Source organism: Portunus trituberculatus, chromosome 24 (genome assembly GCF_017591435.1).
Source record: "Portunus trituberculatus isolate SZX2019 chromosome 24, ASM1759143v1, whole genome shotgun sequence".
Classification (NCBI taxonomy): domain Eukaryota; kingdom Metazoa; phylum Arthropoda; class Malacostraca; order Decapoda; family Portunidae; genus Portunus; species Portunus trituberculatus.
Genome location: NC_059278.1, coordinates 16,706,989 through 16,730,425, shown reverse-complemented (window position 1 = coordinate 16,730,425; position 23,437 = coordinate 16,706,989). Strand labels below are relative to the sequence as shown.

General features: G+C 44.6%; 1 protein-coding gene across 3 annotated transcripts in view; it reads right to left on the bottom strand.

Moving 5' to 3' along the window:
- The window catches only part of LOC123508083, a 38,545-nt gene that overhangs the window by 14,601 nt on the left and 507 nt on the right, over positions 1–23,437 (bottom strand). The window contains exons 1-3 of one of the 3 annotated variants that reach the window (XM_045261516.1): positions 10,257–10,378; positions 8,440–9,952; positions 3,527–3,683 (exon numbers count right to left, since the gene is read on the bottom strand). In XM_045261516.1, the coding sequence (XP_045117451.1) occupies positions 3,527–3,683; positions 8,440–9,749 (1,467 nt within the window). In that variant the 5' untranslated portion in view covers positions 9,750–9,952; positions 10,257–10,378. Of the gene's footprint in view, positions 1–3,526; positions 3,684–8,439; positions 10,379–23,437 lie in introns of those variants that run through there. The other 2 variants (XM_045261519.1, XM_045261517.1) reach the window with 2 other exon arrangements.

The following is a 23,437-nucleotide window of genomic DNA, read 5'->3' as shown; positions in this document are numbered from 1 at the left end:
TTCACCATCCTGCACCACCTGTCTATCCTTGCACCGCCCTCAGTCACCCCTAGTAGTAGTAGGAAGAGGAAGAGGAGTAGTAGTAGTAGTAGTAGTAGTAGTAGTAGTAGTAGTAGTAGTAGTAGTAGTAGTAATAATAGTAGTAGTAGTAGTAGTAGTAGTAGCAGTAGTAGTTGTTGTAGTGGCAGTAGTAGTAGTAGTAGTAACATTAGTAGCAGTATCCTTAGTTACTTAATCTTACCGTAGTAGTAGTAGTAGTAGTAGTAGTAGTAGTAGTAGTAATAGCAATAATAGCAGTAGTACCCTTAGTTACATCACATCCCCTAATCTTGCGTGACGACCTACCAAACCCACAAGGTCGTTACGCTACCCTTAAAAAGACAGGAAATTCTTGTCTTGTTTACTGTTGCCCGTGACACGCCACCCCCACCGAGGAAATGCCGGACACCCGATGCCCTGGGAGTACAGCTGGGGTGAAGGAGGTGCAGGGGGCGACACTCCCTCACTCTCACCCTTCATAAACACCTTGGCTATGTTGCTCCTCCTTTTTCACGAACACTTTCCTTGTTATGTAAGTTTTCCTCTGCCTAGTTTGTTTTTATTTATTTATTTATTTTTTACTTGATTTAACGAGGTTCTTCTTTTTCTTTTTATTCATTTACTTGATTTCTTACTTTTTTTCGTTTTTTTTCTCGTTTTCTCTTCTTTCGTAGCTTCATTTATGGCTTTTTTTAATGATATGTTTTTTTTTCTTATTTTCTATATTTTTTACTTTTCTAGCGAGTGATTTTACTTTTTTTTTTTACGAATCTCCCTTTTTTTTTTCCTCTCTTTCTTATTTTGACGTATGCTTTCGTTATGAGATATGCTCCTTTTCCTCCTTCTTTTCCTGCACATTCTTCTTCCTTTTCTTACGTAACCTAACTCTACTCTCTCCTATTCTTCACCTCTTTTATTTTTCCTGCTTCATATCACTTACTTTTCTCCTTTTCTTCCATAACTCTACTCTTTCCTGTTCTTCTCTCCTTTTTCCTCCTTTTTCATATCACATCCTTTTTTCCTATTCTTCTATATTCTAACTCTACTATTTCGTATTCTTCCCTCTTTTTTTCTTCCTGTTTCATTATCACATTCTTTTTTTTTTTTCCTTTCCTTACATAACCTAACTCTGCCCTTTCTTATTCTTCCCTCCTTTTTTTTTTTCCCTTGCTTCATATCAACTCTGTATCGTGTCACCCCACCCACCACTAAACCCTCAATTAATCCTCACCTATGCATCACCCGGCCCATTGGCTCCTACACTGCTCCTGAGAACCACTTCAATTGTTTACTTAGCATCGCCGCGAGACAAGACAAGCGCCACGCCGCCCAGCTAGTGAGATCTGATAATATCCCTCGCGCGTATCTCCTCCCATCTCACGACCCTTCCTTGAAAATTGCCTTGTGTGTAGCGGGTGTTGGTGGTGTGTAGATTTGGTTAAGTGTTTGAGTGTTGCAGTGGTGTTTTTTCATGTCATGGTGTTGTGAAGTGTTTGTTTTGTAAGTGTGTGTGTGTGTGTGTGTGTGTGTGTGTGTGTGTGTGTGTGTGTGTGTGTGTGTGTGTGTGTGTATGCGAGGCTATTTTTAGGTTCTCGGGCACTGAACAAAGAAAGAAGCGTATATGTGCGCGCAGTTACACACACACACACACACACACACACACACACACACACACACACACACACACACACACACACACACACACACACACACACATGGGGTCACTAGTTAACTGAGAAACAAAGATCACACAAATATAGAACATGCGTGTGCGTTTCCCTTGTCTGTCGAGATCTGACACACACACACACACACACACACACACACACACACACACACACACACACACACACACACACACACACACACACACACACACAGAGTTACACATCCTTCAATACTCATAGAAAAAGATGCTGCTATTCCCAGCAGTCCACCTTCTAATATTTAATTGTGAGCGGTGGGCGGCCCTGGCACAGTGCCACGCGAGAGCCAACACCCGTAAAACACGCACTCCTCCTGCCCGGTAAACACTAGTCCAAGATGTACCGGTAATACTTCCCCGGTGCCGTAATTCTCACAGGTACGCCGAAAATTTACGCTTTTGATACGTATTTTGATATTTACACAGGTAGACACGTGCACAGATGATGTCTGATGCGCAGGTGAGCCCTCCAGGTGTCACGAATGCCAGTAACACCTGTGGCTTCTTTCCTACCCGGCAACATGGAAGGTGTGTGTGTGTGTGTGTGTGTGTGTGTGTGTGTGTGTGTGTGTGTGTGTGTGTGTGTGTGTGTGTGTGTGTGTGTGTGTGGTAGGAGCGGGAATGGTGCCAGCTAATCACACACTGACCTAGCGAGGGAGGGACACACACACACACACACACACACACACACACACACACACACACACACACACACACACACACACACACACACACTGATCTTGTCTCATGTGTGGATCAAGAGGCAGACACGAACGGTACTTTTTTTTCCTCTCTCCTGTAGTTTGTCCCAGTCAGGAGCGATAACATGACGCGAGTAATAACCGCAATACATCTACCCTCTATACTTCCTCCTCCATTGATCAGCCGTCAGTACTCCCCTCACACTCTTCGCCCATGCCTCACTCCCGCAATCTGTAGCTGTCAGCGGCCGATACGTGGTTCAAGTGCAATAATTTTTTACTACACACGCCACAAAATACACACCTTTGAGATATTTAGTATAATTTTTCTCTATTTCATTCAGCTACGGTAACAACACGGATGCGACACTGTTTTGTTGTCAACTCTTCGCAGAACGGTCAAGTGGTGCAGATAGATTCATTGGTTTTATACTGGAGAAACAAAATGAAAGGAAAAAAGGAAATTCAGCAATAGAAAGACTCTCTAATTGTCCCTTCCCTTAGAAAGAAGACAAGACTCCAAAGAAAAGACCTTTTAATATTCAGCTCTGCTTTTACTTCATCTCTCCACTGACCCACTGAACAGTATCCAATGTACGAGGCTCCAAAGTGGTGTGATTAGTGGAATATTATAATGCATTCATCTGTTTTGCTCTTTATTAGTCTTCAGAAACCATATTTTGTAACACTCTGAACTGTACCTCTGCTTTCAAAAGGCTCTACGAAGTTACACGGGTTTTCAAGGGAGTTTTTTTAAGGTTGTAGTGATAGAATTCTACATTATTAACCTCTTTCAGTACTATGACACGTTTTCATATGTACTCTGCTTACTGTTTGGTCATTTTATACTGCTTCAGAAACATATGTGGGGATTGAATATAGTGAAGGCTCTGGGCATTAATCTTCTGTCATCCATAGACCCTTTTTAATTTCAATAAGACCGTCTAATCACACCAAAACTCATGATAAAAATGCGTCCCTGTACTGAGGAGGTTAGCTGGAGAATCACTGTTGACAACCCTTGGCCGGCTCCCCTCCTATATACAAAAAAATAGCTAAATGACTAAAAGGATCACAGTACCTGGTTCCGGGTCATGCTGGTGCTCCTGGCCAGCTCGTCCTTCTGGTCCTTGGAAGGGTACGGGTGCGTGAAGTGCGTCACGAACCAGCGGCCCAGGTGGTAGCTCCTCTCCTTCAGGAACACCCGGCTCCTACGCTCCCTCGTCAGGAGAAACTGCCTGTAGGAGGGGAGTTGTAATGGTGGTGATGGTGGTAGTGACTGCAGTGATGGTAATGGTGATGGTAGTGATTGTAATGGTGATAATTGTGATTATAATGATGATAACGATAATGATAATAATGATGATGATAATAATAATAATGATAATGATAATAATGATAAGAAGAAGAAGAAAAAGAAAAATGGAATTGACATTAATAATTTGATTTGAAAAAGGACTGGAAGATGAAAAAATAATAGAAGAAATAAAAATATAAAAAAAAAAATCATACATCTAAGAATACAAACACAAACAAAAACGTACACAGAAACAAACTCGACCATGAAAACACTCAAATAAAAAAAAAAAAATCAACGTAACAATAAAAGACAACAACACCAAACAATGAAAAACTAGACAAAAACTTAAATTAGAATTGCAAACTTTCATATTACTTATAAGAGAAAGACAAATTAACTATGTATGTGTGTGTGTGTGTGTGTGTGTGTGTGTGTGTGTGTGTGTGTGTGTGTGTGTGTGTGTGTGTGTGTGTGTGTGTTTCCTTTCTGTTGATTTGCATTTATTTGTTTGTTCATTTATTTACCTATCGTGCCAGTTTGTCATAGAAGTTTGTTGTTTCGAGAGAGAGAGAGAGAGAGAGAGAGATCTGGAGGAAGCGAGAATAGGTTAAGAAGATCTCCTGCGGCTTTCTCTCTCTCTCTCTCTCTCTCTCTCTCTCTCTCTCTCTCTCTCTCTCTCTCTCTCTCTCTCTCTCTCTCTCTCTCTCTCTCACACACACACACACACACACACACACACACACACACACACACCGCGTAGTGTAGTGGTTAGCACGCTCGACTCACACTCGAGAGGGTCCGGGTTCGAGTCCCGGAGGCGGCGAGGCAAATGGGCAAGCCTCTTAATGTGTGGCCCCTGTTCACCTAGCTGTAAATATGTACGGGATGTAACTCGAGGGGTTGTGGCCTCACTTTCCCGGTGTGTGGAGTGTGTTGTGGTCTCAGTCCTACCCGAAGATCGGTCTATGAGCTCTGAGCTCGCTCCGTAATGGGGAAGACTGGTTGAGTGACCATCAGGCGACCGAGGTGAATTACACACACACACACACACACACACACACACACACACACACACACACACACACACACACACTCTCTCTCTCTCTCTCTCTCTCTCTCTCTCTCTCTCTCTCTCTCTCTCTCACACACACACACACTCTCTCTCTCTCTCTCTCTCTCTCTCTCTCTCTCTCTCTCTCTCTCTCTCTCTCTCTCTCTCTCTCTCTCTCTCTCTCTCTCTCTCTCTCTCTCTCTCTCTCTCTCTCTCTCTCTCTCTCTCTCTCTCTCTCTCTCTCTCTCTCTCTCTCTCTCTCTCTCTCTCTCTCTCTCTCTCTCTCACACACACACACACACACACACACACACACACACACACACACACACACACACACACGACCACCACCACCACCACCACCATCACCACCCAGCACCATGGCGGGAGTAATCAGTACCATATGTTAAAGGCTGCCACATGTTGGAGCAAGGTTAACGTATGGGCTTGGGGTCTCTGCTCAGCTCCAGCCAGTGTCTCCTTTGCTTGAGGTCAGAGAAGGTCATTTGGAGTGTAAGAATTGACGTGATTGGGTAGAGAGAGAGAGAGAGAGAGGGTAGAGTGGGAGGAAGAAAGGAATGGAGGGAAATAACAATACGTGCATTATTCTTTCTTCTTTCCTTTCTCTCTCTCTCTCTCTCTCTCTCTCTCTCTCTCTCTCTCTCTCTCTCTCTCTCTCTCTCTCTCTCTTACCCCCTTTTTTCCTTTTTTTCCGGTGGGGGGAAGGGTTTATGTCCTCGCTACTGTTTGTTTTTGTTCTCATTTATCATCTTTTTCTCTTCCCTGTCTGCATCTCTTCCTCGTTCTTTCCCTCCCCCCCCTCTTGTCGTGTCACCCGCTCCTCTCTTTCTCTCTCTCTCTCTTCTCTCTTCTCTGTTCTCTGTTTCTTCTCCCTTTCTTACGTGTCACTTTTGTCGTGTTTCTTAGTAATGGCGTCTCCTTGTTGTGTTTTTCTCTATCTTGTATCTCAAAACATGTCCTAAAATTATAATCATGTTTCTTTATTCTCCTCTTTTCTTTTCATTTCCTTTCTTTCTCGTGTTCTTGTTTTTCCTGTTTGCCTTTTCTGTATTACATAAGTTCTTCTATTTTTTTTTTTTTGTCTCTTTTTTTTCCTGCTCTCAGAATGCATCTTTCGTCTTATTTATTGCTTGTGCTTTGTTTTTGTTTTTTCTTCTTCCCTCTTGCTCGGTTTGTTTGTTTTGTTTTGGGGTTTTTTCCTGCATCTTGAATTATTGACATGTTTCGTTCGTGTTGTGTTGTCTTAGTTTCCCTCTTCTTCTTTATCCATCATGTTTTCCTCTCTTTTCTTCCTTCATCTCCTTAAGTGTCTTTTTCATCTCTCCTTTGATTCATTTTACTCCACTTTTACCAATCTCCTTTATGTAGTAAGCCTTTTTTTTCCTTTCATATCTTCTTTCTTTTCCTTCTTCCTTCTCTCACTCCATCTGTCCATCCTTTCTTTCCTTCTTCTCGATTTTCTCTTTTTCATCATTTTTCTCCATTTTTATTCATCGCTTTTATGTAGTAATGCCTTTTTTTTCCCTTCATATTTCCTATCTTTTCAATTTTTTCCATCCTCTCTTACTGCATCTTTTACATTTTTTTCCGTTCTCTCTTTCTCCATCCTTTCTTTCCTTCTCCATTTTCTCTTTTCATATCTCCTTCGAATAATTTTTCTCCACATTCATTCATTTCCTTTATGCATTAAGCTTTCTTTCCTTTCATATCTCCTTTCTTATCTATTTTCTTCCTTTTTCTCTCTCTCTCCATCTCTCCATCCTTTCTTTCCTTCTATATTTTCTCTCCTCTTACACCCTATCATCATCTCCTTCACGTTTATAAGCCTTTAATCTACTTCCGTGTATCTTTCTCTAGTAAACTCTCTTATTCTTGTGTCTCTCCTTCATTTTCGTCTTTATTCCCTCCCTCTCTTATCTCCACGCCATCCTTCTTCCTCGTCTTTTTCCCTTCCATAAGCCTTTAATGCACTCTCATCTATCAACTAACTCTTTTCTTCAAGCATTTCTCCTTCTTCTCCATCTTCTTTCATACCACGCACCTTCCATTTTCTTTCCTACATTTTTCTTGTTCTTCCTCCTCCTCTTTACTTCTCCATTCTCTCTCATCCACACGTTCTCTACCTACCGTCTTCTTTAGCATCTATATTTTTTGGGCTCTTTTATTTCCTTCTTCACCGTTTCTCACCAGCACATCCACCCTCTTCCTCCACCACCTTTCACCAGCTCCTCCTTCTCCTCTTCCTCCTTCTCCTCCTCCTAGTCTCCTTCAGATTTAGTCCTCGTAAGTCAAGGGCAGCTCCGCCTACACCGTGTCACAACAGACCCTCAGGCACGGTGCCACAACACATACGCACAGTGCCGCGCAAAGTACCGAGGGGCGTGCCAATCCGGGCGTGATAAAAGGGCGTGTCATAAGTGGTGTATATATAAGCTGATGGACACACATACACACACACACACACACACACACACACACACACACGTTAAGTATATTAAGTGTGGTTCTTCAGTATAAGCCTCCGCAGAATCTTAAAGGCGCTGCAGTCAAGAGGGATCCATAAATAGAGACGTGGGTGCAGCGCCACACGCCCGCCGCGGGAAGGGGGGGATAAGGGAAGGAAGGGGTGACGGGGGAGACGCGGTACACCTTCAAGCATCACCTGTAATTACGCTCCTCATCGGGGATTGGCTGTCAGGAAGGGGCAGGGAGAGGGGAGGTGCAGGTGTCCAGATAGAGAATAGTGGAGCAAGTACCTGCCAGGCTGAGTCACGGTAGGGAAAAGATTTACTGAGAGAGAGAGAGAGAGAGAGAGAGAGAGAGAGAGAGAGAGAGAGAGAGAGAGAGAGAGAGTCGTTTACACACACACACATCTTGAGAAACGCACACTCTGTCGCTCTTTACTGTCCCAATCTTGTCACACGTTTCATTCCGATCACCGTTTGCGTTAATGGACGTGTCGCGCTTTGAGGAAGGAGGGAGGGAAAGCTGAGGGAAGGAGAGGCGGCGAGGGTTTCCAGCAGCACCGCCAAGCACCGGCAGGCAGCGGAGACAGGTGTGCGGCGGGTAATGTGAAGGAGTGTATATATAGAGGCGTGACTGCATCGTGTATCTGTAGCCCAGCTCATCCCGTGTCTTGTGTACCTCGCCACTGCCTCCCCCTACCCCCGCACGCACTCCGCAGCCACGTGAGGGCGTTATGTCGCTAAGTGCTCGTAACGGCCTCACCAAACATGCCGGGGCGAGTCAGCCGCGTGTGACAAAGCAGCCCCAGCATCGCCCCCACCCGCCGCCCGCCCCGCCACGCCGCCCCTGCTTCATTGTGACTCAACCTCCTCTTGACCCCAACTCCCCCCAACCTCCACAACCCCCACGCACCTCACTGACTTCTCTCAGGAAATGTGTAGCACTAAGTTGTCGCCCCCCCAGGCCCTCTCGTGCCTCCTCCTCCCCCCCCCCGACTCCACGCTGACGCCCACGCCGCTGCATGGCTCCAGATTCTCGTCATGTGAGTCAAGGCACTGCGCGGACAAAAAAATATTTATGTATGACATTTTCTGAGTGCGTAGTAAGGTGTCTAAATGAGAGGAATGGCTGCCGTGCCAGGCGGGCCGTGACTCACCTGTAGCTGCGGGGACGGAGGCGCTGCGTGGCGCGGACGCTGTCCCTCGGGTAGTCCTCCCCGGGTCTCCTCTTGCCCTCGTTATCATGTTCCATCTGTTCCTCGGAGTTATTTTCATCATCCACATCGGATTCCTTGAGCAGTTCACACTGTTCTCCTGGCGGGGGAGAGCCTTGCCACTCCAGGACGTCCCGCGGGTCACTGCAGGCGCCCTCGCCCTCTGATCCATTCTGCGTTATGATTGCCTTCACGTCGTCTGCAGAAGATAGCAGAGGTTGGTGCAGCATGCCCGCAGACGACGCCTTGCTTGCAGCAGCATCTCCGAAGCCAGGCGGGGCACACTGAGAGGTCTCGGCACCCGCAGCACCCCGTGCGTGCCCTGCCTGGCTCTCTGCCTCCTCGTCCTCAGTCTCCACGATGTCTGATATCGGCCACGACTCTGCATTGCTTCCCTTGGTGCCTTTCCCTTCGTGGCCGTCATCGTCGTCGTCATCTGAGAAGGGGAAGGCGCAAGTGATGCGTGACGTGCACGGCTCCTCGGCCCTGCCGGAGGGGGCGGCTACGGCTGACCGCGCTGGCTTGTCCTTACTCCACTTGGCTCTCCGCCTCTCCGTGCTGGGGTCATGCTGCTCCCCGCTCCGCGCGGCATGCTGCTCGCGCTGGGCTTTGTTCCATTTCAGTTTTTCCTTCTTGTTCTTCCGTTTGGTGTCGTCCTCGCCTCTCATCCACAGCTGCGCGTCGCCGAACCTTTCCCATCTGTATTCTGATTTCTTCGCACTGCGCTTGTGTGAACCGTTATGTTGCTTCCACTTACTCTCATGCTTGTGCTTTTTCCATATGTTTTCACTACTCTTTTTCTTTAATTTTCGCTCATCCTTATTTTTCCACTCACATTCACTACCATTTTTCCATCCGTGTTCATAGATATCCTTCCTCCGCCTCTCGTGTCCCAAGACGTGTTCCGTGGCTCGCTGGCTGGGGCCTCTCGTGTCCTGGTGTGCGGGGGCGGATAAGTGGGTGTCTGGCGGCGCCGCTCCTGGTGGCAAGAGCTTCCCAAAGTGGAAGAGACATGGTGGCGGCGCCGCTGGGGAGGACACCAGGCCGGCGTGCAGGGGGCCTGCCGCGCACACAGAGCTGTACAGATGAGGGTGCGGCAGGACGGTGTGCTGCGGCCCCAGGGACGTGCTGGCGTGTGCGGAGCATGGGCGGCGCGAGGCAGAGAAGCCCGGCGTGTGGCTGTAGGGCGTGGCCGAGGCGACGAACTCCCCAGCAGCGAGTGAGGGTCGACTGAAGGCTCGGATGGGCCCCATAGCAGCTCACATGACGGACCGGCGCGCCGATGACTCAGGTCTCATGTGTCCTGCGGAACAGCTGCTCCCTCGGGCACACTCACTGCTGTGTGCTCTCAGGCTGCTGCTCGCGGTTTTGTGTCAGCTCCTTCCTGCTAGCGAGGCGCGGAAGGAGCCCCTCAGGAAGCCCGCATGTTGGCGCGGGGAGCCGCTGACCCTCGAATCTGCAGGAGAGATGCTCAGTGAGTGCCGGGTGCCAGAAGCGTGCCGCAGGGAGGGTCATGGTGCCACCCGACCCTCTCATGCCCTTCATTACTCCTCACTCCACGTGCACATTCAGCCAAGGCCAGCTTGGGCGTGGGCGTCGTCCAGGTCGCCCAGCGCGTCACGACCCAGAGGTGCCTAGTGGCGGCGCGGCGCGGGGCCACTGAGAGGTGACTGACTGTCTTGTTGAGACGTGACCTCTCCTCAGGATGGCCACGACCCAAGCTGCCTTGACCTGGCGTGGGGCGCCTGGGCAGTACTTACTAGCAGGTGGGCGGTGCGAGGACGCGGTGGACGGTGCGTGCCATGCCGGCGCCACGAGTGCAGGTTCCGGCGGGCCCTCACGCAGTGCCAGGGCGACTAGCAGGTGTTAAGTCCGCGCCCCGCCGCCCGGGGCACCGCGCCACCTGGTCCGCTCATTGGTGCCGCCCAACCTTTGGGTGTGGCCAAGCCGCCCCGCCGCTGCCATTGGTCGCCCGACGCCCGCCATTTGCCCGCCGGATAGTGCCAGGTGTGCCAACACCTCACACCACCCACCGGCATCCACCCCACCGCGGTGCCCTCTCCCTCCACCGTCCCGCTCCTCCACCCAGGCACACGCCGCCCTGCATCTGGCGGCCGTGACGCCCCTTGTCTGGCCACGCTCCCGGACACAGTCTCGTTTTGTTACCTGGGAGAGGAGGCCTCCGCCCCTCCTCCCCTCCCTCACTCATCAACCTTCCGGCCATCTTGTTGAGCCGCGGCGGGGGGCAGGGGAAGAGGCAAATTTAGGAATACCTACCCCAACCCCTTCCCACAGCTGTGCCCGCCAACCCCAACCCTCGTGGCGCCCCCGCTCCCCTCCCTTAGGCGAAGATGTGATGGCGATCACAAGCTTCCTGCGTCATTTTGTAAGCTTGGGGGCCGCGCCCCCGGCACGGCACCTCCTCCTCGAGTCAGGGCTTGGCGTCGCCGTGACACTCAAGGAACATGTTTACTGGAAATGTAAACAGTGTGGTCTGAAGGGAAGGAAGCCGTGCCGGCAACAAAACAAGTAAACCTTGGGTTCTACAGCGCCACCTGCAGGAGTTTCTTGCACGCCGCTTAGACACTGCTTTGTCAGGGCCGACAGAAAGAAACTGAGGCAGCAAATACCGTCCCTGCTGTAGTGGCGAGAATGTAGTGCGTAACTTCTCAAACGACACCCACCAAGCAATGGTCGCCGCCATGCCTGCAGCGGCAGGCCTTCGTCAACGGCAACATTGTTGAGTCATGCACGCCGCAGCAACACTTGCAGCCAGACTGGTGACGAGGACTCCACAGGACCCACGTGTCGCCCTGCGGCTTAAGTGTCTTGTCGGTGATTCAGCAGGACGCGCCATCGCCTCGTGAGGGAGATGGCTCTCACAGCAACACAGACCAACCCGTAACACAACACTAAATAATACACAGCCAGAAGAACATCGCGCAGCAGCACCAGCATTACGAGGCGACAAGATGGCAGAGAGAAAGGAAGGAGAGTTCGCAGCCACTTCTAATATATTGGTCGCGATGTTTGTTCATGAAAGAGTGGCCTTGGCTTTGCTGCTTCACGGAAGACTTTAAGGCTGAAGTACTGCGGGGAGTGTTGGTGTGGCGCGTGACAGACACCGAAGCATTGAGCAGGTAGCAGCAGATAGCAACGAGCGGTGTTCCATTATCTCCAACCTTCATACAGACACCAGACCAGTGCAGCATGGCACCACAGGCCTCAGAGAGACACAGTGATGGAGTGGTGCTCATCTCACAGGATCTCCGGCGTGTATATTCTCTAAAATGACTCAGGATTTTCTAACATGATATAATGGATGTTGTGGTGCATTTAGGACCCCGATTAGTTACTAGCAGTAATATGCTTCTGGTATGTCTTTAGATGCGCGGTAGTAGTAGTAGTAGTAGTAGTAGTAGTAGTAGTAGTAGTAGTAGTGGTGGTGGTGGTGGTGGTGGTGGTAGTAGTAGTAGTTATCACATTTCTTCACCACCACCATCACTCTTGTCGAAATTCCTGTGATGTTACTATTATAGTGCAACAAACTCCATACCATGAGACTTTCCAACACACTACGAGATTATGTCAAACGCTGAGCTATTTCCTCCCCTTGGCACTGCTCTGGTCTGGACAGTGCCGATGTAACCCAAAGAAAAATAGAAGATAAATATGTGAAAGGTGGCAACACTTGAAGACGTGAGTGTAGAGGAGAGAGACATTAGTGTATGGGTAGAGAAATATGAATGTAGAGGGAAGGAATATGAATACGTGGAGGGGAAAACGAATGTAGAGAAACACACACACACACACACACACACACACACACACACACACACACACACACACACACACACACACACCATCTTCATTCCACACACCCACCACATCCACCCCCCACAACTCCCTTCATTCTTTCCACTTTCGCTCCCAGTGCCCCTCTCTCTCTCTCCCTCCGTCTCTCTCTTTCACCAAGGCTGCCAACACCAACCACTCTCTTGCACCCTCCTCCCGGCAGTGGTGAGGCGTGGGATGGGGCGTGGGGCGGGCGTGGGGCGGGGCGTGGTGTCTGCCGGTTCACAGAAGTCTTATGCTGTTCTTCCGTGATTAACAGTGACTAGGTGACTGCCTGGGGAGTGGCGGCCTCTACCAGTGACTCTCCACAACTTACTCTGAAGCCAAGATGATTTTTTCTCTCCCTCTTCCCCCCCCCCTTTCTCTCTCTCTCTCTTTTCTCTCTCCCTTTCCTTCTCCTCTTCGTGTCCCTTTTGTCTTATCTCCCATCTTCATTGTTTTTGTTTGTTTTTCGTCTTTTTATTTGTTTCATATTTGTAATTCATTTGTTGGTGTTGTTGTTGGTGTTGTTTTTCTTTTTCACGATGTTTATTTCAATCTCTTGTTTATTCGTGTTGTGTTTTTGGGCGGTTTTGTTTTGTTTTCTTGTTTCGTGTCTCTAGTAACTCGTGTTTGTTTCTTTATTTTGTTTTTATTTTGTTTTTGTTTTTGTTTTTTCTCTTCTCACAGACATATTGCTGAACGTTTTGTTTTGTTTGTTTTTTTATCGTTTTCTTTTTTGTCAGTTTTCATCTCGTGTTTGTTTCGTTTTGTCTCATTTATTGCCGCCAGTAATCCATGTGTTTTTTTTTTTTTTTTTCTTTATCTTGATCTTTTGTCTCTCATCGTTCCGTTTTCTTGAGGACGTCTCACCAACGCCTATGTTATTTATCATGTTTATTTATTCATCTCATGTTTTCTTAATTTTTTTTCTCATTTAACACCACAATTAATTTTCATCATTTTTATTATTTTTTTCCAGCAGATTTGAACGCATTCGTCTATTCGTCTCTTTATCTTTAGCTTCCACATTTTGTCTCTTATTATAAAACGCTTTTTTTTCTATAGATTACCAAAAAACCCAGCCGTGTACACCAACCATGCAAAAAAATAGTCAGCAAAATTAGTAAAAACGTCTTCTCATTCAACAAAACACGGCAAAAAGGCAAATAAAAATCTCATATTCTCATTTCCCAATCAGATCTTGAGTTGTCTGTGGCCAGGAGGAGGAGGAGGAGAGACCAGGCAGAGTGCGAGCGTAACCTGTGCTTCGCCCTTACTCATCATTCCAGTTTACTGAAGAAAGGAAAAGAAAATGATTTACTTCCTCTTACTCAACACTGCCTCCTTTCAATCTTACCTTCAGATATTCAGTGTGAGGTGAGGCGGGGCGTGTATGTGTGTATGGACTGTAATCCTAATTCAGCAATGCATATTAGTGAAGGGAAGAAATAAAAGACATGTATCCTTCCTTTCTTTAAATGTTTGGTGAATACATGGCGACAGGAGGGACGAGTCAGTGTCTGTATAAATGTATAACTCGTAATTACTATTCATCATTGCAGATTAGTGAAGAAAACAAAGAAGAAAAATTGTCTTCCGTCACTCCTGTCTTCAAATGTTCGGTAAATGTATGGTGGCAGGAGAGAGGCGAGGCAGGGCGTGGTGTGGCGTGGTGGCTGGCGGGAGGTGTGGCTGGTGACCGCCCCGCGTGGTTGCCGGCAGTGGTGGCGCCGGTGGTGGTGTGCCCCGCCCGCTGAGCAATGGCGCCCCCACAACACCCGATCAGCCGATAGTAAATGTTTGGCCGAGTCCTTAACAAATAAACAATTGCCGTGTATTCGCTGCAGTCACGCCACGGTTCGCTATTCCCTCGCTGGCCTCCTTCCTGTTGTGGCTGCGAGGTGCGGCGACTGTGGTGGTGGTTTGGCTGTGATTGTTCTCGCCGGTGCCTTGTTGTTGTTGTTGTTGTTGTTGTTGTTGTTGTTGTTGTTGTTGTTGTCGGTGGTGGTGGTAGTGGTGGTGTAAGTTTAGTCATTGTGTGGTGTTATTGTTTTCGTGCACCGGCCTTCGTTGTTGTTGTTGTTGTTGCTGTTGCTGTTGTTGTCTTCACGTAGGGAACACACACACACACACACACACACACACACACACACACACACACACACACACACACACACACACACACACACACACACACACACACACCGCGTCTGTGAGGGATCCATGCCGTGGACAAAGAGAAAAAAATAATACATCTCTTCTTGGAAACACACACACACACACACACCCTCCTCGCGTGCCATGACGTAACACCCCACCACCACCACCACCACCACCACAACCACAACAACACATCCTTACCGTCACTCTCCTCGGCTTTCCAATGTAACGTTCGTTCTTATGTTCCTGATGCAAGTCGCGCCCCTGTGTTTTACCACCAGACAGTTCCCAAGCTTGTTGAAATGACCTGTTACTGATAAGAGAAGAGCAGAGATAGAATAAGAGTAGGTAAGTGAAGGTAGATGATTTCCAACGTGTTAATTGTGTGAAATATTATCTTCTACTCAATACAGTGTTGTAATGGCTCCAGAAATAGACTTAAACCAGGATCAGTAGTCAGTATAAGGCAAGAGATAATCGGTTTCTTTATAGTTTCATAGTAGATTTCTGGAAGAGGCCAAAGACTAGACCTGTGACTGCACCTCTGAGTCACTAAAAACAAAGCTCTAATGTCAGTGGTCGTTGTGGTCAAGTCAGGTATTTTCAACCATGGCTGTATAGTCCCATTTGTGTCTTTAATACTTACACACTCTTCCCAATCCAATACTGTTCTGGCGTTAACCGCAGTGTCTGGGAGGCTATTCAGTTCGAGGTTGATAAAAGTAACAAAAATCAATAGAAGGAAATTAGATAACACATAGAGTGGTGGATGGATGGAACAGACTCAGAGATCAGGTTGTTAGTGGCTAGTCATTAAGGAGCTATAGAAAAAAGGATGATACAGATTCTTGGGATGGGGATGAAAGGATAGGCAGATATCTTTCCATGTACTATCACTTGTAGTTAGGATGGCGTTTTGTATCCTCCCCCATTTCTGTGTCATTGTATACCAGCCTGATAGTACTGAAGGCTCGTATTCTGAAACGCTTTGCTCTCTCACCATCACTGCTTTCCCAAGGCTCCAGTAGAAGACACTCCTGTTTTTAAGAGTATTTTTATAGTTCATAAAAAGGAGGAAATGTCTTGAAATCCCTGCTAGTTGTTTCTATGGCCTTGCAAGATCATCGTAGTGAGAAGGGAGGGTGTTTTTTAATACTACACAAAAGGTGGGCATTGGAAGCTATCTTTTATGCACTGCTACGTGTTTTTTTTGTAGCATCCCTTTTGGCCTTCATTGCGGCTTTCTATGTTACTGTATTCTAACCCAATGTAGAAGTAGTGAGAGAGTTAAGAACCGCACGAAGCAAGTATCTTCCCCTGCGTCACACAACTAATCACGCAGAGTGCCTCGTAGAATCACACATCACGCTTTCTCGTCACCGCAGCCCCTCGTAGCGTGTAGGAAGGTCGTTCGTCGTGATATTGTATTGCTAACTATAACGCCACGACTTATGATGCCTTGCCTTGTTGCTTACCATTCTTTTGACCCGGAAACTCGCTCCTTCCTCCCAGACACTCGGTAAGGAGCTAAGAAGGGAGGGAGTGTGTGTGTGTGTGTGTGTGTGTGTGTGTGTGTGTGTGTGTGTGTGTGTGTGTTGGAAGTGTGACGTATACATATCACAAGGAAGCACCAATCATCACCTCATCACCGCCTCACCGCACTACCTCACCATCCTTCCCGAAGCATTACCTTGTGAACAGAGACAAGGTGAGGCGCGTGACACCCAGCACGGCCGCCACCACCACCACCACTACCTCACCTCCTCTCCCTCCTGTCAACACATCTACGGTAAACTTACATTTTATTAAGATAGAACAAGATGAATAACAAAAGGATAAGAAAATGGAAAACAGAGAAAACAGGAGGCCCAAACTGAAACCACCAAGATTTTTATGACTCAACAGCCATTAAGGTCCTGCTATCCTTTAACTCTTGAGATGCGAGGCTCCTTTCCTTATCTAACTAACACCAGACGAATTGCAATGATCAGTATTAACCCTTGCAATACTGAGACGCATTTTCACCTTGATTTTTGGGTATGATGAAACGATTTTATTTGCATTAGAAAGAGTCTATGGAAGTCAGAGTTCTTACTATTCTAATCCCAGCACATCTATAACTAACACCAGACGAATTGCAATGATCAGTATTAACCTTTTCAATACTGAGACACATTTTCACCTGATTATTGGGTATGATTAGGCCTTTTTATTTGCATTAAAAAGACTCTATGGAGGTCAGAAGATTAATGGCCAGAGTCTTCACTATTCTAATCCCAACATATGTTTCTGAAGCTGTATAAGATCGCCAAATAGTAACCAGAATGAATATGAAAACGTGTCCTGGTGCTGAAAAGATTAAAACTAAAACTAACGGGAAACTGCAAGTAAAGGGTGATTATTTGAACCTTCTGCTGGATAGTGAATCATCTTAGTAACACGCGACTACTTGCAATGATGGAATTAGTTGACAGTTGAGTAATTAGCAGTTGATTATGAGACAGTGATTGTTCTGGAGTGGATTAATATTAGTAGTGTCTCAGTCCCGCATTCTGGAACTATTCGCACTTTCATAAGAACAGTTTCCAGTAGTCACAAGCTTTCTCTGGTTGTTATTGGTATTTTCTCCAGTGATAATGCGGAATGCTTTTAACCCCCCCCCCCTCAGTATTGTGACGCATTTTTACCATGAGTTTTGGGTGTGATTGAATGATTGTATTTAGATTAAGAAGGGTCTATGGAGGTCAGAAGATGAATGGCCAGAGTATTTACTATTCTAATCCCAACATAAGGACCTGAAGTTGTATAAAATCACCAAATAGTAAGCAAAATGGATATGAAACGCACCATGGTACTGAAGAGGTTAAGATTATTACTTGAATCATGAAGACACCTTTTAAGATCCTGGTGCTGTATTATACAAAAGGTAAATAGGAAAAGAAGAAAAAACAATAACAACAACAACAAAGAAAAAAGAAAACAAAGACAAAGCAGCAACAATAACAGAGGAGAAGAGAAGAAAAAGAAAGCAAAGAGCAGCAACAACAACAACATCATCAACAACAACAGTAACAATAACAGCAACAGAGAGAGAGAGAGAGAGAAAAACAAAGTAACAACAACAACAGCAACAACAACAACAACAGCAACAACAACAACAACAACAACAGAGGGAGAGAAAAAGGATGAAGAATACAAAGAACAACAACAGACGGTGAAAAAAGAAGACAAAGAACAACAACAACAACAACAACAACAACAAAAATAACGACAGCAACAGAAGAGAAAGAAACAACAAAAACAACAACAACAACAAAAACAAAAACAACTGAAGGGAAAGAAGCAATAACAAAAACAACAACAACAACAATAATAACAACAACAACAACAACAACAACAATAATAACAACAACAACAATAACAACAACAACAACACAATAACAAGATGGAAGAGAAGAAGAGGCAGTCAAAAAGGTCCTATTCTATTAAAGTGTTTTTCTGTCCATGTATTGAAGTGTATTGTATTGGAAAGACTTGTAAGAGTGAGAGAGATGTTAAAAAGTCTTCATTCATCGTCCCACTTTCCTTCTTAGATTAGTTTTGTTTTTTCTTATATTTTCTTAGTAGCTTAAGTTGTTCTATTTTTTTTTTTGTTCTCTCTGTATATCTTAGTTAATCCCTTCAGTTGTGTCTCAGATTGTCTTTTTTTCTTTTTTTCCTCTTCTCTTGATAAATGTGTCTTGCTTTGATGTTATTTTTTTTCTTTATCTTATCCCTGTTTTTATTTATCTATTTATTTACTTTTTTTATGGAGGAGGGAAGAGCTGGCTAAGGGTAACACAAAGATAAATAAAAAAAAAAAAGGTCCACTCAGTCGCCAGTCTTTTTACAGATTCGATAGTTATTTATTTATTTTTTTTTAATTTATTTATTTATTTATTTATTTTTTTTTTTTGCTATCCTCTACCTCAACTTTCCATCTATTTTCTCTTTCATCATCTCTCCTTCAGATCTACTCTCCCTTCCATCATCCATTAACCTTCATTCTGCTTCACTCTTTATGGATACCTTCAATCATTGCCAAGTTTCTTTTGCTATCTTCTACCTCATCTTTCCATCTAATTTCTCTTTCACCATCCCTTCACCAAATCTCTCTCTTCCATTATCCATTAACTTGCATTTTGTTTCACTCTTTATGGACATCTTCAATCATTGCTAAGTTGTTTTTTGTTTCTCCACACTTCCCTTCACCAAACCTTTCCTTTCCCTCATCCTATTAACTCCTCTGGTCACCATCATCAGCGTGGTGAGGAGGCAAAGTACTGGATCCTCTTCGTTATATCATTCTCCTCATTACAGATTGTTGCGTGTAGTTCTGGTGGATTTTTGAAGCTTCTCTTATTTTTTATGTTCATTTATTCTGATTTCCAACTTGAACGGGCTCTAGTGTAAGTTATAACGACTTTCAGGGATATTGTGATTTCAGCGATAGTTCAATAAGACTTCTACATCATCAACAAGAAGCACATGCCTGAAAACACGGCTTATTCTCAGGTGCTTGTAACAGGTTCTAATGCACGTTAGTGACTTTCAGGTAAATTTTAATGCGTTTAGTGATGATTTTAAAAGGATTCTGTGTCACCAATAGGAATAACACCAAAAATAATACCATTTACCCATCTAAGTGGCCTTTTAAAATAGTTCTTATTGCAGGACAAAGTGTTTAGGAATGCGAGTGTCTGTTGTAAACACCCGTGAAATTAACCGTTTGACTGCTAATGGCAACACAAACCTTATCTCTTCACTTAAATAACCTCATACGATTTAGACATGAAACTCTAGACACTTAAAGATTAGAACCACTCGATCATTCCTCCTGCTGCATGTTAGATTTTAATCAAAACTTGCACCAGGACAAAGCTTGGGATGAAATAAAGGCAGAAAGTTTATGTTCATGCATCTTTAGAAATTATTATCAAAGCTTGCACACCGGGAGATTGTAACCAAGCTTGAGATGAAATAGCAGTGAGATTGTTAACCTTGCTTGTTAGAGGGAGAAAGTCTGTGTCATCTTTAGAAATTATGATCAAAGCCTACACCGGAGTACTGAACTGAGCTTGAGATGAAGTAGCAGCGAGGTAGTTAATAATACAAAATTCTGTAACAAATTCATGATATACAAAATACTACTCAAATGCCCTTGGCCTTAAATGGGCTACCACTTGTCTTGTATTAATACTTCTTTGAAATGTACGATATAAGGCATTCTAAAATATTTCAGTGTTTCAAATGTTTTAGAGGGAAGTTAATGTCATACCAACCCCGCCGTTAGAACATCAAATAAGAGAAGCTACAAGAATCTATAAGTCCTACACGTGGCAGTGCTTGTATTCATCATCTCCATCTTTAAATATATGTGATCTTTCAAAACTCGCTAATAACTCACTACTAACAACCTAATTAATGAGTCTTGCTTTATTCACCCACCGCTGGATTGGAGAACTCATTTTTATTTGACTGACGGTTACCTGTGCCGGTGCGTGACTACCTGTGGCTCACTACCTGCCGCCGCTCGGAGAAACTAAACCCTTGTATTATTGATCGTTACCGCGCCTTCTCTCGGCCACTTCAAATACCCTCAAGTTTCCACATTTCTCAAGGCTACGTTCATGTCTCCAGTGATAATTTACCTCTTTGACTGCCTCTTCATATACCTTTCCCTAATTTGTGTGTGTGTGTGTGTGTGTGTGTGTGTGTGTGTGTGTGTGTGTGTGTGTGTGTGTGTGTGTGTGTGTGTGTGTGTGTGTGTGTGTGTGCTTATGTATGTCTGACAACGATCATTCACATTTAAATTTGTAGGAGATACGACTCAACAGACTTTGCTAGAATATGATAATTTTGTATTCATTCTTGTATTAATATTATAAAGCAATAAACTACTTACTGACTGACTGACTTACTTACTTACGTACTTACTCAGCAGTCGTTCTGAGACATCTTTACTTGTTCTACACCCACATGCAAGCTCTGAACTGGCAAGCAAATATAAAACGTATTTATTTTCTCGCCACTAACTTTTGTAGATGCTTATAAAGATTTCACGCATTGCTTCTGGTGCCTCTAATTGTCTCGTGTCGCAGTGAAAGAGTTAACAAAGAAGCCACATCAGTAATAGTGAAATAACTGTAAAAACACTGCTAATTATTTATAAAGTAAGATTTGATCAAGAATCTACATCAATAGAGGTGGGAAAAATCTACGAGAATCTTGCTAACCGTTCTGTGGCCATTGAAATACACCCCGACAAGAGAAGGAAACGAATAAGAGAACGAAATTGAGAGAAGGTTGTGGTATCTGATATAAGAACCCCATATTGTTTCCTTCTACCCATGAAGGAAATCGAGTGTGGGTGCAAAAAAATAGGAGAGAGAGAGAGAGAAAAGAAACACCATCAGTCCCTTCCATCCCCCAAAAGAAATGAATGACTAAATTGATAAACTAAACAGGAATACTAAATTTATAAAGCAAAGACCGTGCAGTTTAATTCCACGGGTGTTCAATGAGCTGAGAAAACTTTAGTCTGGAATGCCTCGCTGGAAGTTGGAATGTTGAGTGTTGCTGGAAACATGACTCATAGTTTCTGAATTACACGGAGTTTTTTTTTTTTTTTTTTTTTTTTTTTTTTTTTTTTTGTGTGTGTGTGTGTGTGTGTGTGTGTGTGTGTGTGTGTGTGTGTGTGTGTGTGTGTGTGTGAAGAGAGTTTTGTCATTATGAGGGAGGGAGTTGTCAGGATTGTAGGAATGTGAATGTGTAGTGGTATTGCTGTAGTTGTTGTTGTTGTTGTTGCTGTTGCTGTTGTTGTTGCTGTTGCTGTTGTTATTGTTATTATTATTATTATTATTATTATTATTATTATTATTATTATTATTACTACTACTACTACTACTACTACTACTACTACTACTACTACTACTACTACTACTACTACTACTACTACAGATAACCTTCAAAGACATAAAAGTGACCTAGGATAGTACTCATAGTGACAGTGATTACCTTACCTTAATTGCCACATGTTGCTATGACTCCACACATCACCATCCCGTCACCACCATCACCACCGCACACTCCTCCTCATCTCCCCTTCCCACTCCACAACACCACGAGAACATGAAATAACGGTAGCTGCAAGAAGTCAAGAGGCCTACAGGTGGCAGTCCTTGCATGAAACCTGTTCACATTAGTCATCTTCTATTTTTCCAATCCACTGTGAGGAATAAAAATGAGTCTCTAAAAATGATGTATGAAATTTTTATAACATCCAGGAAAGGTTTTTTTTATGCAGGAGAGAAGCCAGCCAAGAGCAACAGAAATATTATAAGAGAAGGGCCCACTTGAGTGTTGGTTCCCTAAAAGAAAAGAAAAGTCAGCCAAAGTTAAGGAACAAATGTCTCGATACCTCCCTCTTAAAAGAAGTCTAGTCGTAGGAAGATGGAAATACAGAAGCAGGCAGGGAGTTCCAGAGTTTATCAGAGAAAGGTATGAATGATTGAGAGTACTGAAAAGAGAAAAAGAGAGTAAAAAAGGATCGAAAGATAGTAAAAAAGGGATAGTTTTTTAACAGTTTTTAGCCTGTATGATATTTGGAAATTCTTGTTGAACGAAAGAGAATGTCCCAAAGTGATAAGTGATTAATGAAAGGTGCTCAGTGAGAGGGTTAATTAAAGCTCACTAACTGTTCACCACAAACAACCTGATTACTGAGTCTGTTTCATTCACCAACCACTCTGAGAACCAATTCCTTCCCTTGCCTTAGATCACACGATGCATCTCATCACAACACACCCTCAGATACGGCAAGGACCCAGCTCCCTTCTGTCCTGTCTTCATATTCCTTTGTGTGTGTCTCCCATGTCAATTAAACAAGAGATCAATCATATCTCAACTACTGTTCATCCTTTCTTTGCCTTTATATTTCCCTCATTTCGCATATTCTTAAACAACACCTTTGCTTTATATTCCTTTGTGATATTCATTTAAAAATCTTCCTAAATACACTCCAGTTACTGTTCATCCTTCCTTTTGCACTGCTTTATATTTTTCTCGTCACATACGTTACTAAACACACCCCTAATACTGTCTGTCCTTCCTTTATATTCCTTTGTGTTTTATTCATTTAAAAGTCTTCTTTAACACATTTTCTTACTGTTCACTCTTCCTCTGCACTTCTTTACATTTCTCTCCTCACATACGTTACTAAATACACCCCTATTACTGTCTGTCCTTCCTTTATATTCCTTTGTGTTTCTCCCATGTCATTTAAAAGTCTTCCCAAACACAGCTTTGCACTGTTCACCCTTCCTTTGCACTTCTTTATATTTCTCTCGTCACATACGTTACTAAACACATCCCTGCTACTGTCTGTCTTTCCTTTATATCCCTGTGTATCATTCAAAAACCTTCCCTAAACACACCCCTGCTTCTGTTCACCCTTCCTTTGCACTTCTTTATATTCCAAACACGAAGCAAGAAACACATGTGGCAGATACAACACAGTACAACACTCCCACAATGCAATTCAAACCCAAACTCCTCGTAACGATTAATTTAGCGTCTCTGGGTTGGCGAGAAGTGACACGAAAAACACAGAGGAGCGGAAAGCGTCTCAATGATGAAGGAGACGCGTTAATTATCGGTCACCTGGCGAGACAATGGTGTGCAGGTGTGCCAGGGAGGGGCCAAGAGGCGGGGTAATGGATGGGGATGCCTGGGTGTTGTGCCTGGTGGTGTGCTGGTGATGGAGGGTCGCACTGGTGATAGTGGTGATGGGGGGAGATGGCAAGGGATGTAGTAGTCATGGGGGAGGATGCGCTGCTCGGCTTAGTACTGGTGCGAGGATGTGAAGCGTGGATGTTCACCTAGAGATGTAGTATGTGTTGTGAGA